Source organism: Podarcis raffonei, chromosome 4 (assembly GCF_027172205.1).
Source record: "Podarcis raffonei isolate rPodRaf1 chromosome 4, rPodRaf1.pri, whole genome shotgun sequence".
In the NCBI taxonomy this organism is placed as follows: Eukaryota; Metazoa; Chordata; class Lepidosauria; order Squamata; family Lacertidae; genus Podarcis; species Podarcis raffonei.
In genome coordinates this window covers 78,511,463-78,528,020 of record NC_070605.1, presented here as the reverse complement: position 1 = coordinate 78,528,020, position 16,558 = coordinate 78,511,463, and the positions used below count along the sequence as shown (strand labels likewise).

General features: G+C 43.6%; 1 protein-coding gene across 2 annotated transcripts in view; it reads right to left on the bottom strand.

The window, feature by feature from the left end:
- Positions 1–16,558, bottom strand: part of LOC128411822 (parapinopsin-like) — a 49,874-nt gene that overhangs the window by 20,920 nt on the left and 12,396 nt on the right. For both annotated transcript variants that reach the window (XM_053384276.1, XM_053384277.1), the window contains exon 3: positions 4,591–4,910. In XM_053384276.1, coding sequence (XP_053240251.1) covers positions 4,591–4,910 — 320 coding nt within the window. The remainder of the gene's footprint in view (positions 1–4,590; positions 4,911–16,558) is intronic.

Below are 16,558 nucleotides of genomic sequence, written 5' to 3'. Positions count from 1 at the left end.
CCAGACATTAAAAATTTCCAATCATCATTGGATTGGGGGGAGGGTTGCCTCATGAAATCTCCCCCAAATATTGTAATACTTCTGTAAACCCGAGTGTTCTGAAAACACTGTAAACGCTATGGTTTACTGCAAGTATGCTCCCTCTTGTTTCTGAGCAGCCTTATTTTGGCAACACAGCCATCTGAACTTGGCACCCAAGTCTGTTATATATGTAAGGTTCTTGTGTCTGAGGCACTATAGGGCACTATAGAGTGAGAGGCACAGAGTAAACAAGTCTTCAAACTTGGCCTGAATTCAGTGTTCGAGTGCTCACAGCAAAAGCGGGCAAGTTACAAGCAGCATAGCTGGGCCCCCTTACAAATATAGCTTGCAAGAAGAGTTCATTACAGAGGCACAATTCCCTCTGGGCCCACCCAGAATTCTGCATTTGCCCTGAAGCAAAATAAAAAAAAAATCCATTTACCCACAAACCAAAATAGATGCATTTATCCCCAGAGAGACATAAACTATCAGGATGTCCCAGGGTTGGGGATCCTGTCACAACGCATTCATCCAACCAACGCTCAAGAAACAACGAAGTTCCTTCCGGGTCTCCCATCCCAGCAACAACTGGTTGCCAAGTGAGATTATACAAGCTCCTTTAAACAGATGCAATCCTACGGTGCTTCCTTCTGTGTCTGCATTCAGCTACTCCCTCTAAGGAAAAGAGAGGCTTTCTCTGATGCGCCTAAGCATGTGCCTCTAGCAAGACATCCCTAGATTCTTTTTGACAGGTGAAACAACTGCAACAGGTCTCTAAGGGAGATAAAAGTGAGGAATACAAGGAAGCCATCAGGATTCAGCTCAGATAGCCTCTGAGACCTGCAGCGGCAGGTACTATCACAATAGCTTTAGAAAGCGGAGATGAAATATTCCAGGTAAAAACATAGCCAGGATGAGACATCAACCACCAGCTTTCCCCCCATCTCACCATACAGCAGCTGTTAGACTACAGGTGAAACTCAGAAAATTAGAATATCGTGGGAAAGTTCATTTATCTCAGTAATTCAACTTAAAAGGTGAAACTAGAAAATGAAGTCAGCATCCCCATAAAACTCGTCTGAGGAAGGAAGCATGAAGTGCCCCAAAATCTCCTGGTAAACGGCTGCGTTGACCCTGGACTCAACAACAGTGGACCAACACCATTAAGTCCAGGGTCAACACGGCGGTCTACCAGGAGATTTTGGAGAACTTCATGCTTCCTTCCGCAGACGAGCTTTATGGGGATGCTGACTTCATTTTCCAGCAGGAATTTGGCACCTGCCCACACTGCCAAAAGTACCAAAACCTGGTTCAATGCCCATGGGATTACTGTGCTTGATCGGCCAGCAAACTCGCCTGACCTGAACCCCATAGAGAATCTATGGGGCATTGCCAAGAGACAGATGAGAGACATGAGACCGAGCAATGCAGAAGAGCTGAAGGCTGCTATTGAAGCTTCCTGGTCTTCCATAACACCTCAGCAGTGCTACAGGCTGATAGCCTCCATGCCACACCGCATTGAGGCAGTAATTGATGCAAAAGGGAATCCTCATCTGCATTTAAGCGCAAGTTCCAATATTGCTGCCACTCAAACGTTAGAAAGTTCAAACAAATTTCTTTGCTTACTATTCTGTGGGTAATTTTCCTGTGGAATTATTGTTCTGCCCTGTTTGCTCTTTAAGGAAATTCTTGCTAACAGGTACAAGGAAGTATTATACTGGAAGCATCACCAGGAGTTTATGGCTTGGGTCAATGGCATATAGTACACAGACAGAAGTATAAAGCCAGAAGAGATGTCATTTCCTAGTACATGGAACATTAATGTGTTATTTGTGCATTCTACTGTGAAGAGTGGCACCAGACAGAAAGTCCCCTTTCCTTTAGTAACAAACAACCCCTAGAGAAGGCAACCTCTCTTTGCATTCAGCCAAATACAGTATACAATAAGAAATGAATTTTCTTATTGTTGTGCACATCCAGATTTTTTTTAAGTGCACAGTATACACAAGAGACTTCTAACAGAAGTAAAAAGTGGTTTTTTGAATGAATATGGAATTTTGAAATGGCTAACGCCACAATCCTAACCATGCCTACTCATAAGTAAATCCTAATTCTGTTGAATTCAATGGGGCTTACTCCCCGGTAAATGAGGTTGGGAGTGCAGCCTTAATTAACAATTAAAGCCTGTTGTTAAGAATTCTGTGCCACATTCTCACAAGATACTGTGAGTGATTTCCAATTAAGACGTACTGAGTAGCTCCACTGAAATCTGTTCTTTTGGCTATCGCCATATGGAACATAGTGCAAATAGTTGTGTACAAAATACACACATCCGTTATGAAGGTTATAAAAGGTAAAGGTACCCCTGCCTGTACGGGCCAGTCTTGACAGACTCTGGGGTTGTGCGCCCATCTCACTCAAGAGGCCGGGGGCCAGCGCTGTCCGGAGACACTTCCAGGTCACGTGGCCAGCGTGACAAAGCTGCATCTGGCGAGCCAGCGCAGCACACGGAAACGCCGTTTACCTTCCCGCCAGTAAGCGGTCCCTATTTATCTACTTGCACCTGGGGGTGCTTTTGAACTGCTAGGTTGGCAGGCACTGGGACCGAGCAGCGGGAGCGCACCCCGCCACGGGGATTCGAACCGTCGACCTTTTGATCGGCAAGCCCTAGGCGCTGAGGCTTTTACCCACAGCGCCACATGTTTTAATTCTAGTTTTGCCCTTTTTAAAGGCAGTTTAATGAAGTTTATTATTTCCCCTGAAATAAACACCATATGACTTAGCAATAAACAATCCAGAATAATCAGTCTGATTATAGTAGATCCTAATGTCCTACAATCTTGGCTTTGAAATGTTAGAGCACTTTGTGAATATTGTAGGTTCCTACTGGGCAGATATTTAATTCTTGAAGGTATTCAGGTAATAGCTTTTGCTCTGACAGGAATCCTCCAGGAGTTAGCTCCTGAAATCAAATATATCATCTAGCATTACTCATAGCCCTAATTTCAAAATTCTCATGCAAAGGCCAACCCTGCTTACTCAAGTACTTAGAACCTGACTAAAATTGGACTCTTGGGGCTTCAAATGAGAAAAACATCACTGAAAGCCAGGAGATGTCTACCACACTGAAGAATAAGTAAAAACTGAAGACTTCTCCGGACAATCAATACATGCATAACCCTTCCAAATTTTGTCCTTTGCATGAGAGTTCTCCAAGTTCTAATTCTAAAGCAACATCACAATATCCAGCCAACACCTAACATGTGGTGGAGCCTGGGAAAGAGCAGAGCATAAGCAAAGTTTAACTGCTGTACATGTTTTTGCAGAAATTATAAAATGCAGGAATAGCTGCCATGGTGCCCCTCCAGACATTGCTTGACTACAGCATCCATCATCCCTCCCCACTGGGTTTGTTGGCTGGAGTTGATGGGAGTTGGAGTTCAACAACGTCATAAATCTCATTAATCAAGGTAGAATAAATTAGGCTGCAATCCTAACCCCGTTTGGTTCCATTGAACTGAAGGACTTACTTCTCAGTAGACACTGTAGTAATTAGAAGTGCAATCCTAAATAACAAATTAATCACAAATACTGTCAACTCGTCAGATCCAGGACAATCAAAAGGTGCCTGGTTCATTAAAGCTAATCAATCCTGCAGACAACCCTTAATGATGCTGAAGTTGGTTCATCCATTTACAAATTAGGTAAAACCATCTTATTAATGGAGAGCAATGGATAATACCAGTTCAATTCATTATTCAACCTAAACCATTTTCAGTCAGCTCATCAGTGTCCAAGACAGATAACCCCTATTCATTGATGGAAAGGTTTGATGGTCTGGACTTGGTGAGTTTACCTGTCATAGATGATGCTATTGTTACCCTGTCTGATCAGAGGAACAGCCTAGGTGTTCTCCTGGAGCCAAGTCTTTACTTCATCTGCACTCAGAACCAAACTGCATAAGTTTACCTTTAAGGCCACCATATAAATATTTTAAAGAAACAAACAAAATATTTATTCAGAAGGAGCAGGAGATTCAGATGGAGGCAATCCCTGGAATCTCCAGGGAAGGCTTGAAATATTCTGTGTCTATACCTTGGATACTGTAGTAACTGTCAGTCAACATAGACAGTACTGAGGTGGATGGGCCAAGAGGCTCACCTGATATAAAACAGCTTCGTAGAATCACAGAATTGATTAGAGTTGGAAGGGACAACAAGGGTCATCTAGCCCAAACCCTGCAATGCATCAATCTTTTTGCTCTATGTTCCTAGAGAACAGTTTATGAAGACATGCAGCTCTGCTACTGAGGGAAAGTAGCTATGGCCCTGAAAACTTCCTAGATAGGAGACGATTGCTCTCAAAGGAGGATAGGATAGAACTGTAATAAACAAACAGAGATGCCTCTAAGTATAGGGGACTTACTCTCAAGTAAGTGTGCAGAGGATTAGGGCCTTCAAATATGAAATGAGAGAAATCTACCATCTTTGAAAGCCTTCAATTCATTTTTTAACGTATGTATATTAGAGGGCATGTATCCGAAACGCAACCTTCCTCAGATGCACTTACCTGTTTGACATCATAAAAGAGGCGGGCGTAGCAGTATATCATCACTATTACGGGGATGACTAAGCAGAATATGAAGAGGCAGATGATGTACGACACCGACTCTGGTGTTTCAGAGGTCCATCGGACGGAACAGCTGGTGCCTGCCCGCTCGAGCCCGTAGCTGCTCCAGCCAATGAGAGGGGGCACAGTCCAAACCAGAGAATAGAGCCAGGAGCCCCCAACTCCCAACAGAGCCTTTTGGTAGTCGGAGCCACGTTTACTGGTGAGGGTGCTGTAACGTTCATAAGACAGAATGGCCAACGAGATCAAAGACACAATGCCTGTAATGAGAAAGAAGTGGAGACAAAAATAATTAAGAGAATCATTTTGTGTTATTTCATATGACGTAAAGACTTAAAGGGCAGAAAGCGAAATACCATTTTCTGCATGATTAGAATGTCAAGGGGAATTATTATTATTATTATTATTATTATTATTATTATTAGTTAAATTTGTATACCGCCTATCATCCATAGATCTCAGGGTGGTTCATAGCATAAAATTACAATATAAAAAACACAAAAATACATAATAAGAACAAAACAAAACCAATAATTCCCCCTCCCAGGGTCAATAGGAAGAAGCTGGCAAGGCAGGCAAGGTCAAGTAACACATTTTATTTTCCGTTTTCCCTTCTATAAACACACAAAAAAGGCATGACTGAACTTCAAACTTGACATTTATGATAGCGATGTCTCCCTCCACTGAGAATAATTTTGCAAAATTCACCCCAAGCTGAACCCCAATTTTGCAAAATTCATCCCAAGGGAACTTGACCTCCTGGCCTCCATTGATCTTTATTGTTACTTCCTTGTCACCAAAGGACATAAAGATGATGGAACCAAATAGTATAGTATAGTATAGTATAGTATAGTATAGTATAGTATAGATCTGCTTTTGAAGCTTTTGGCAATCTCAGAATTATTCAAAGAAAATATTCAAAACTCCTGCCTCTGTCTCAATGGAAATACATTCCCTTTGGTAAAGACAACTGTATCTGAGTAGATTTTTTGTAAAGTCATGATGACTGTTTTAAAGCAATTTCCCAAGTTTTCGTCAGGACACAGGACAATATCCCTGCCAGCTGGCCTGCCGGTGAGAGTGCTGGCAGGCAAGTGAGAAAGAACCAATGGAAGCTGCACTCAGCTTTTCATGGCCATCATTTGCTCACTCATCCCTGGGGGGTTAGCAAGGAAAATGACAGAAGTGGGCAGCTGACAATCATGAGGTGGTGCCAGGAAGCTTTTGGGAGCAAGAATGTGGGCCTAAGCAAGCGGATGACTACGCTATCCTCTGATGAACATGGCCCTGAGTCAACCATTTCAGTGTGACTGATATTCTCAGGAGGATACAGACTACAGAAGATGTGGATCCTATGCCTATATCTTCCTTTCCTGTGGGATGGCTTGTGCTAGTGTGGGAAGTAATCATACAATCCGCCCAACCCAGATGGTTTCCTCCTACAGGCATGAGTGGAACAGCTTGAGTTCTAGTCTATATTATTGGGGTTAGAAGTCTACTTTCTTAATGGCAAAAAAGTATTGTGTGAGCATATGAAACATTATCATCTTTGTATCTTATTACTGGGTTTCACTTCCATGAGTCATGAAAGGAGGGGGGCTTGTCTAGATGTCATCATTGGGTTCCTCTCCAAGCCTGTGATTCGATATCTGTAAGATGGGGTTTCTGCAAAGAAAAAGGGACTGCCATAGTGGTTAATCTTAGTGTATTTTTGGTCTTTGTTGGAAGCCGCCCAGAGTGGCTGGGGAAACCCAGCCAGATGTGGGCGGGGTACAAATAATAATAATAATAATAATAATAATATATTATTATTATTATTATTATTATTATTATTATTATCCAAACCAAGCCTTGGCCCAAGAACATTCTGACTTAGGCTAACATCTAGACACTTCAACCTTCTGAAGTTTGGCATATAGAGCAGATATGTCTGCAAGTAAACTCAGAAAGTGTTTGGCAAGATGGCCTCACCCCCCTTTATCTTATAATGGAAGACTGGGGTCAGCAATGGGAGGTTTCTGGGACAGATCCAACAAAGGGGTAGCAGCAAGCTGTTCAGTTGCCAAAATGGGGCACAAAAGATGCTTGGGAGGAGCAACAGATGTAGCAATGGGACCTGCAACTTTCCCAGTTTGAGAGAGGGAGAGCTGGGCTCTGAAGGGTGCTGTCCACAATCAGAAGCTGCAAGTGATCTATCATTTGCAAGGCTGTCCCCTACAGATTGCAGTGAAGGATCAAATATTTGAATTAAGAAAGCTGTGAACTACTGTTACGGTACATGTTCTGCCCTGTTCCCCCTTCTTTGACATGTATGTATAGGAATGCTCCTTTTATTTTTACATGGCAGAGAATTCAAACAGTTCCCACTGTGTTCCAGCAACAGATGTTATCATGCGGGCTGCTAAGTTCATGCTTTGTCTGTGTCCTGGACACAGGGATAGACTGAAAGATATGGACATGGGGCTCCCACCATAAGAATAAGTACAACTGCATGTGTTGGCACCTAGAGAACAGGGCTAGCTAGGAAATTTTTTGGAAGCCACTTCACACATTCAATACCTATGCATACCAAATGGCCAAAGTGGGCTACAAATTTACCAGAAGCTAATTCTTAATCCACTAAATTGAAACAAAGTTTGTTTGCTTGTTTGCGCTGAAATGCATACACAATGACAGCAACATTGACATTTACACACAGCTGGTGTGTCCGTGGGTGAGTGGGGGTTGTCCTCTGGTATGTAGTGAGAAGTTTTGGTTTTTTTAACAGGCAGACAAGAAGCATTTGGAAACTAGCAGGGTTTGCTATGGATTATACAAGTGCGTAATTGTGGTGCTGTCTGCAAATCAATAAATGCTGTTGTTTATTGACCTGGAAATCGTTTAATGATGCCCCAATTACAAAGGCATTGCCACCTCTACATAAGATTTGTCCCCTTTGATGTTTAGGAAAATACCAATGTAAACAACCAAGACACGTCCACTTAGTTAACTTCTGGGGGGGAAAGAAAAAGAAAAAATTCTTATCGAAAGAAAAAGTATTTCACTAGGTATGCCAACGAATTTAGAGGATTGTGCTTACAGAGGGGGAAAAAGAATGTGGCTTCGATTCAATAGTGACTACTTCCAAGTGATGGAGACAGATCCTGATAACAGCTGGATTTTATATTTTCAAAAATGGAAGAACCACCACTAAATATTTCTGCGTCCCAGCAGTCCTCAGGACAATCCCAGGTACAACAATACACCTAGAAGAGAGGCTAGTCTAATAATATTAATATTATTATTACCACCTCACCCATGCCATCTCAGTGCAGTAACTAAATGCAGACTCTATGAGGATGGAGAAACTGTGACCCTCTCGGTGTTGCTAAGAGTCCAACTCCCATCAACTCCAGTCAACATAGGCAATGGCCAGGGAAGGCGGGAGTTATAACCCAACAATTGCAAAACAAGAATCTTCCTTTGATGGGCAATGCCTGATGCACATATGATGTGCACTCTTTATAAAGACTTGAGGAATAAGGTCATCGCCCCTCTTAATGTCCATTCCGGGTCGTCCAGCCACTGCCACAGTGTCCTTTCTCTTGGCAGATCAAGATGAGCAGGTGACAGCAAAGGCTGCAAGCTGAAGCAATTAGAATAAGATTCACTATTTGACTATTGATTCAAAACCCTAAAATGTATTTTATATAATTCACTTTTAGAATTTTATATAATTCACTTTTTATTTCTATTCTTTATATATCGTATTGTTGTTTTATTGCTATGGCCGATGGCCGGCGCAAATATTCATTCATTCATATGATGTGCTTGACAGGGGCCCACAGCCGTGCACCTATTGAAGTTTGCCACAGAAGGACTCTCCACTTGGGGATCTGGTCCTCCATTCGAAAGTGGTTCACCACCTCTTGCCTTGGAGTACACTACAGAGTATGTGACTTATGATTTCAATTCCTTTTCTTGCCTTTAGATCAGAGGCTGAATGGAAGCAAAAGGCAGGCTGTTTGCTCCCCTTCAGTTTAACTTCCAGCCCTGACAGCTCCGGGCTTTGTCTACACTGCACTGCTGTTTCCTAAACAGCGTGAGGAATCCATATTGGAGCAGATGGGAGTGATGCTACATTAGCAAATTAGCAAGTAAAATCATCACAGCCAACTGACACCTCCAACTCCATGGACTCCCCCCCCCCCCACACACACACACGTGGTAATTATACTTTGCAAAGTTGTGTGGAGGTTGCCCCGGGTCATTTCACCCTTTTTTAATAGTTCTTTTTTCTCCTACAAAAACCACACAACGCTTGCTTTTAAAGTTTAAGATGACTGTGGTGTTTGCCCTCCTAGGTGACATCATGCTGGGTCATAAGGAAAGGGTTAAATGGGTGTGAAGTGATTGGCCAGTGGGAACCCAAGGGGAGGAGTTAGAGTTGTTTGGAGGTCAGTTGGGAGTTGGAGAAGGAAGAGGAAGGATAAGTCTGTGGGTTGGTCGAGTTGTGTTGTGAGAGAAACTGATAGGAGGAGTCAGATAGACAGTTGGGATAATCAGTCAGCAGTTATTAGGAAAGGTATAGGCCGGTATAGAAACTAAGATTAAGAAACTGACAAGAAAAATTATCTGAAACCATAAACTTGTTAAGGCTTATAAAATAAACTTGCTTATTTGATTTAATGTTAACAACTGTCTGGACTCTGTGTGTACCTGAGAGAAACGGGTTGGTGGCAGCGGGACAGCAATCACAGTGGTGGCACAAGGATCAATAGACCGTCAAACGTCCGGGGACCCTGTGTGATTGCCACAATGACATATGCATTTCATTGCTCTACTTGCTCTTGTCAGACTGAATGTACAAGGGAGGCAGGTGACACTTATGTTACTGAAACATATTTCCATAAATTTGCATCTGAGACTGGCTCTGAGGCAAGCAGCAGCATAACACTTGCTGTTCTCACAATTAAAACTCACACACACAGACATATACTGGGGGGGGGGACCTGCCTCAGTATATATATGACATCACAAGATTCTAGGCTACAGCATTAACCCTTTGAATAGTATTTTGGATGCACCATTCCCACAGTTTTAAGACCATGGGCAGCCTCAGTTCCACCTGAAACAACTCAGCTGGACACAATTCTACCATTAGCAAAACAAGTTTCTACTGTACTGTCACTGCTGGTTCAATGGCCTGCAAATCGGTTCTTAGAAAAATATTTAAGTGTGAAAGATCAGAACCAGGGACACACTTATGGCAGAGTTAAGTGCTGTGGCTTGACCTGGGCATAAAGAGTAGCAAGTTCCTTTTTGAAATGTGTATTGTCTAAAGAGCACCAATCATTTTCTGCTCCTTTTCCATGCACAAGTTCATTAGCAGCACATTCCAAGTATTCCAATTTAGAATCCTGGAGTAAACGTTTGAACTCTTTCTACCTCCTGGGTATATGATAATAGATAACAACAAACTAGAAGCCTTAAGGGTTTCTAAACATGCTTGAGGACAAAGCCCTGTCATTGTTTATAATCTGGTTTGTTAAATATTGGGAGTTCAAGCATTACATTTGAAGCTATAGTTTTAAATTTTAAAAAGTTATGCTTTCCCCATAAAACTTCCCTGTGGAGGGTAAGGCTTTTACGTTTTATTTCATTAATAAGTTACTGAAGTATAAACATGTGTGAGCAAACTCCCTCCAGCTATCAACTTCACCCATCTTAAATAAGTTTTTTTCCCTCCTTCCCCCACACCCCCTTTTTAATGAGAAAACTTGCCTGGCATAAAAGATCTTTTAGGTTACGCTGATAACTGGACACATGTAAGTGACAGGAGAAGGACAAGAACAGTCACTTTGCCAACAAGTGACTTAAATTACCTGGGAAATGAAAGCTTCTTAAATGCTACTAATTGCTAACCTTTGATTTCAACTAAGTGTATCTCACAATGCACATAGTAATCTACTAATAGCTTAATTGTGAGCTGAAGGTCTTTAAAAGGTCAAAATAAGTCTACGTAAACATTTTAAAATGATGGCAGAAGTTTGAGTAAAGCAGGGGAGAAAGTTAAAACTTGTTAAAACTCTTTTGAAAACAAAACTTCAATGTCTCTTCATCTCTACTTTACTCAAACCTCTGCTGTCGTTTTAATCAAACCACTTTCCCCCCTCTCAGTGTTTCTCCTTTGTTGCTCCCATGCCATGGCCACTGCCGTTGTGCAACTTGACTTCACTTTTGCTTCCCTGCCTCACCCTGACTTCATGGAAATCCGGGGATTAGCCCTCCCCCCTCAAGGGAGTTGCATGACGACATTCTTTCATTTTTATTATATATTCTTTCATTTTTATTATATAGAGAGTTTGAAGGGAATTTCAGTGGCTTGTCAGAGTGGTGTTACATGCAATATCCAGTTCACACCAGAGGTTAAGACTGTCCGTGGAAGTAATTTCTGCACTGCCACTGGGTTGTTTGTGTGTACAGTGATAATTTGTCATCAGTGACACCAGCTACTGTGGGACGCGGGTGGCGCTGTGGGTAAAACCTCAGTGCCTAGGACTTGCTGATCGTAAGGTCGGTGGTTCGAATCCCCGCGGCAGGGTGAGCTCCCGTCGTTCGGTCCCAGCTCCTGCCCACTAGCAGTTCGAAAGCACCCCTAAGTGCAAGTAGATAAATAGGTACCGCTTTATAGCGGGAAGGTAAACGGCGTTTCCGTGTGCGGCACTGGTGCTGGCTCACCAGTTGCAGCTTCATCACGCTGGCCACGTGACCCGGAAGTGTCTTCGGACGCTGCCGGCTCCTGGCCTCTTGAGCGAGATGAGCACGCAACCCTAGAGTCGGTCACGACTGGCCTGTACGGGCAGGGGTACCTTTACCTTTACCTTACACCAGCTACTATCCAGTCAGAAGTCCATGACATCAATAACCTCAAGTGACATTTACCTACCACCCCCAACATGTTTGTGAAATAATGGACAATATCAACACAACAATTACAAAACATTCACACTGAAGCCCAAACTGAGTACCAATATGATTAGTTATCCTTATGTCCTGGAGGATAAAAATGTTTTTAACTGGTGCCATATTGTTTTTTGGGGGGCGGGGAGTTAGCATCCATGTGCCTCCATAGAGAGGGCATTCCAAAGATTTCAGCTATTACAGAGAAGACCACAGCTTTGCAGGAGGGCCAGAACTTACCATACTTTTCTCTCTATAAGACGCCCCCATGTATAAGATGCCCCCTATTTTGGGGGACTCCAAATTAAGAAGAAAAAAACCCTCAGCACTACCCATGTATAAGAGGAGCCCCAATTTTAAACCTAATTTTTTGGTTAAAAAACCTAGTCTTATACACAGGAAAATACGGTAATACTCATGGACGTGCCTTATATTTAGAAGGTCACAGAATCCTTTCCTGACTTTTCCCATTAAACGCTTGAGCACAAACATTTTTATAGGATTAAGGAGGCAAAATTTACACACACACCCAAACAGCAAGAAAAGGGAAATGACTATAAAACCAGTATATGTCTCTCATGAAGATATACCCTCAGTTCTAAACACTTATTGTGTTTTTCATTTATTCTGGTTAGTCTCTCCCCTTTTGTCCTTTTTAAAAAATTTCTGAATTACCTCTTGTTCATTACCTCTTTAAGGTGACAACACACTAAAAGGGCAGATTGATTCCACTGAAATCAAGGTTACCTACTTTTTAAAGGAACATATATCTGGAGCTGAAAGGGATAGGAACAAGGCTCTTCATCAACTCCAGTTATAAAAGTGTTATTAATCACAATGTCTGGTTAAATAGGCCAGATCCAAAGACTCTAAAATTAAAACTATCCAACTGAAGGTCAAAGCCCTGGGTACAGCTAAAGAGTGTGTTTGTCCTTGAAACTTATTTATCTAGAATTAATTTTGCGATCATTCAATTGGTAATTATGGTCTTCATGTTCTTACAAATTCCCTTAATAACTACAGAAGGTCTGCTACTTGTTAAAAGTTGAGATTTGCTTTAGAACATTAATTGTAACAGATGTCTTATCCGAAGGAGTTTCTGCAGAATATATGGTAAATGCAAACATCCAAGTAGATTCTTTTCAATTATTCTGCACAGAACCAACAATGCCTAGGTTTGGATCCATTTTCCGTTTATTAAACCCCCCTCTAAAAATAGCCAAGCAACTTCTCTCTAGTTATGCCCCCTTTTATTTATCACGGGATGCTGTGTTCTTCTGTACCATTTTAAGGATTTTTCATTTATATAAGGCCAAACATACTAAAACTAAGATACAATTTTTTTAAAGGTTCAGCAGTCCAGAAATGCTATCATGAATGCTGACTCAAGGCTACTTAGGACTACGTATTTCACAGGGACACAAATTATAGATTTCAGCCAACAGTGACATTTCCCAATGTTATCTGAACAATAAATAAATAAATAACGGGGGGGGAAAATATTTCGGTTTTACATTTCAGGTCAATATCGAAGGCTGAGAAACAATAATTCCATATTGTCTTATTTCTTTTTGACATTAATGAATACAGTACAAGGCTTTGTGAATCTCTCCAGAACCTGTTGTGGTCACCACTTAATGCCGCCACTGTGCTGGGGTGAGGGAAGAGTTGTGGAGGCAGTGCGGCAGCAGTGCAGTGGTGAGGCAGCACTTCCCATCCCAACTCAAGCATCAAAGTGGAACATGATGCCCCTGAATCAAGGGACCATCCACAGCCTCAAAGAATGGCAGCCACACCTTCTAGGGCTACATAAGATTTGTGTGTCCTGAGTACAGAATACCGGTACCTTCCCCCCTTTTTTTGCTGTCCATAGCAGCCATTTTGTTCTAGAACGCATGACACTTAATATAAATACAGTCCTACCTTGGATCCCAAATGCCTTGCGAGTCAAAAGTTTTGGCTCCCGGATGCCGCAAACCTGGAAGTGAGTGAACCCGAATGTCCGACGCAGCTTACACAGCTTCCCGAATGTTTTGGAAGTCGAACGGACTTCCGGAACAGATTCCGTTTGACTTCCAAGGTACCACTGTATAAGAATACTGACATCTCCTTTTCTTTTCTTTTACACCAAAGAAAAAGTACTGCTTGTAGGCCACACAGAAAGCAGGAGAGCGTGATCAAGCAACCTAGCAGGAGGACAGGAAAAAGGACTCACATTCATTTGGTCTTTTTTGTTTTGTTTTGTTACGTAAGTGGTAGGTGGGAGTGACATACAAAGCAGCTGGGTATGAATCCACATGCAGCTTTACAACTGGGGTCCCAATCCCAAGCACATTTACTAAGAGAGAGAAAAGCCCCACTGAAAGCCGAGGAACTTTGCTTCCAAGTGAAGATACTGTTATAGATCTGTGAGTGCTAAATGCTTGGGCTTAATAGGATTTAATTAGAACTGGGAAATAGCCAGGCCCAAGTGTGTGCTGGGGGTAGTTAAGAGGTGTGGACCCGCTGATAAGCCTCCGTCATTTGCACATGTAAAAGCAGCAATGCAGGGTTTCAGACGGGAGTGTTTCCTAACCCTACCTAGAGATGTCTGAGACTGTAGAATGTACCTGAACACTTCTGCATGCAAATAACATGACCTGCCACTATGCTACTGTCCTTCACCCCTGTACTTATGCGACAGGAATGTTAAAAACAGCATACAGAGGGAGGGCAAGTATGGAAGCCATAGGAATAGAACCTATCTATATACTATGCAACAACAGTCCTATTTCTGTTTGCTGAAAAGTAAACCTGATTCATTTCAATGGGGTTTAATCCTCCTAGGTAAATGGGCATCACATCACAGCTCAAGGTAGCAGGGGAGGAGTTAAACCTCACTAGTAGCAACTGCTTCTTTCACAGATAATAATAATAATAATAATAATTTATTATTTATACCCCGCCCATCTGGCTGGGCCTCCCCAGCCACTCTGGGCGGCTTCCATAAAAACCAAAAATACAGTAAAATATCACACGTTAAAAACTTCCCTGAACAGGGCTGCCTTAAGATGTCTTCTGAATGTCAGGTAGTTGTTTATCTCTTTGACATCTGCTGGAAGGGCATTCCACAGGGCGGGCGCCACTACCGAGAAGGCCCTCTGCCTGGTTCCCTGTAGCTTTGCTTCTCGCAATGAGGGAACCGCCAGAAGGCCCTCGGCGCTAGACCTCAGCGTCCGGGCAGAATGATGGGGGTGGAGACGCTCCTTCAGGTATACTGGACCGAGGCCGTTTAGGGCTTTAAAGGTCAGCACCAACACTTTGAATTGTGCTCGGAAACGTACTGGGAGCCAATGTAGGTCTTTCAAGACCGGTGTTATATGGTCTCGGCGGCCGCCCCCAGTCACCAGTCTAGCTGCTGCATTCTGGATTAGTTGTAGTTTCCGAGTCACCTTCAAAGGTAGCCCCACGTAGAGCGCATTGCAGTAATCCAAGCGGGAGATAACCAGAGCATGCACCACTCTGGCGAGACAGTCCGCAGGCAGATAGGGTCTCAGCCTACGTACCAGATGGAGCTGGTAAACAGCTGCCCTGGACACAGATTTGACCTGTGCCTCCATGGACAGCTGTGAGTCCAAAATGACTCCCAGGCTGCGCACCTGGTCCTTCAGGGGCACAGTTACCCCATTCAGGACCAGGGAATCCTCCACACCTGCCCGCTTCCTGTCCCCCAAAAACAGTACTTCTGTCTTGTCAGGATTCAACCTCAATCTGTTAGCCGCCATCCATCCTCCAACCGCCTCCAGACACTCACACAGGACCTTCACCGCCCTCACTGGTTCTGATTTAAAAGAGAGGTAGAGCTGGGTATCATCCGCATACTGATGAACACCCAGCCCAAACCTCCTGATGATCTCTCCCAGCGGCTGCATGTAAATGTTGAAAAGCATGGGGGAGAGGACAGAACCCTGAGGCACCCCACAAGTGAGAGCCCAGGGGTCTGAACACTCATCCCCCACCACCACTTTCTGAACACGGCCCAGGAGGAAGGAGCGGAACCACTGTATGACAGTGCCCCCAGCTCCCAGCCCCTCAAGACGGTCCAGAAGGATGTTATGGTCGATGGTATCAAACGCCGCTGAGAGATCCAGCAGAACTAGGAAACAGCTCTCACCTTTGTCTCTAGCCCGCCGGAGATCATCAACCAGTGCGACCAAGGCAGTTTCAGTCCCATGATGAGGCCTGAATCCCGACTGGAAGGGATCCAAATGGTCCGCTTCTTCCAGGCGTGCCTGGAGTTGTTCGGCAACCGCTCGCTCAATCACCTTGCCCAAGAATGGAAGATTTGAGACTGGGCGATAGTTGGCCATCGTGGCCGCATCTAAAGATGGTTTTTTAAGAAGCGGTTTAATAACCGCCTCTTTCAGCGGGTCTGGGAAGGCTCCCTCACGGAGGGAAGCATTCACCACCCCACGAAGCCCATCGCCCAGTCCTTCCCGGCTAGCTTTTATAAGCCAGGATGGGCAAGGATCCAGGAGACAGGTGGTTGGTCTCACTCGTCCAAGCAGCCTGTCCACATCCTCGGAGGTAACAGATTGGAACTGATCCCACTCAACTTGACTAGACAGAACTCTAGCACTCTCCCGCCCCAGCCCTGCTCCCACGGTGGAGTCTACTTCTTCCCGAATCTGAGTGATTTTATCTGCAAAAAACTTTGCAAAATCATTGCAGGAGAACATGTGGCCCATACTGGGCCCCGATGTTGCAGGTGGTTCCGCTAAATTGTGAACCACCTGAAAAAGTCTCCTGCTGCTGTTTTCTGCAGATGCAATAGAGGCGGTGAAGAAATTCTTCTTCGCCGTCGCTATCGCCACTTGGTAGGCTCGACGTTGAGCTCTAACCTGTGTCCGGTCAGATTCGGAATGAGTTATCCGCCACCGGCGCTCTAGCCGTCTCAACGATTGTTTCATTGCCCTCAGATCCGTGG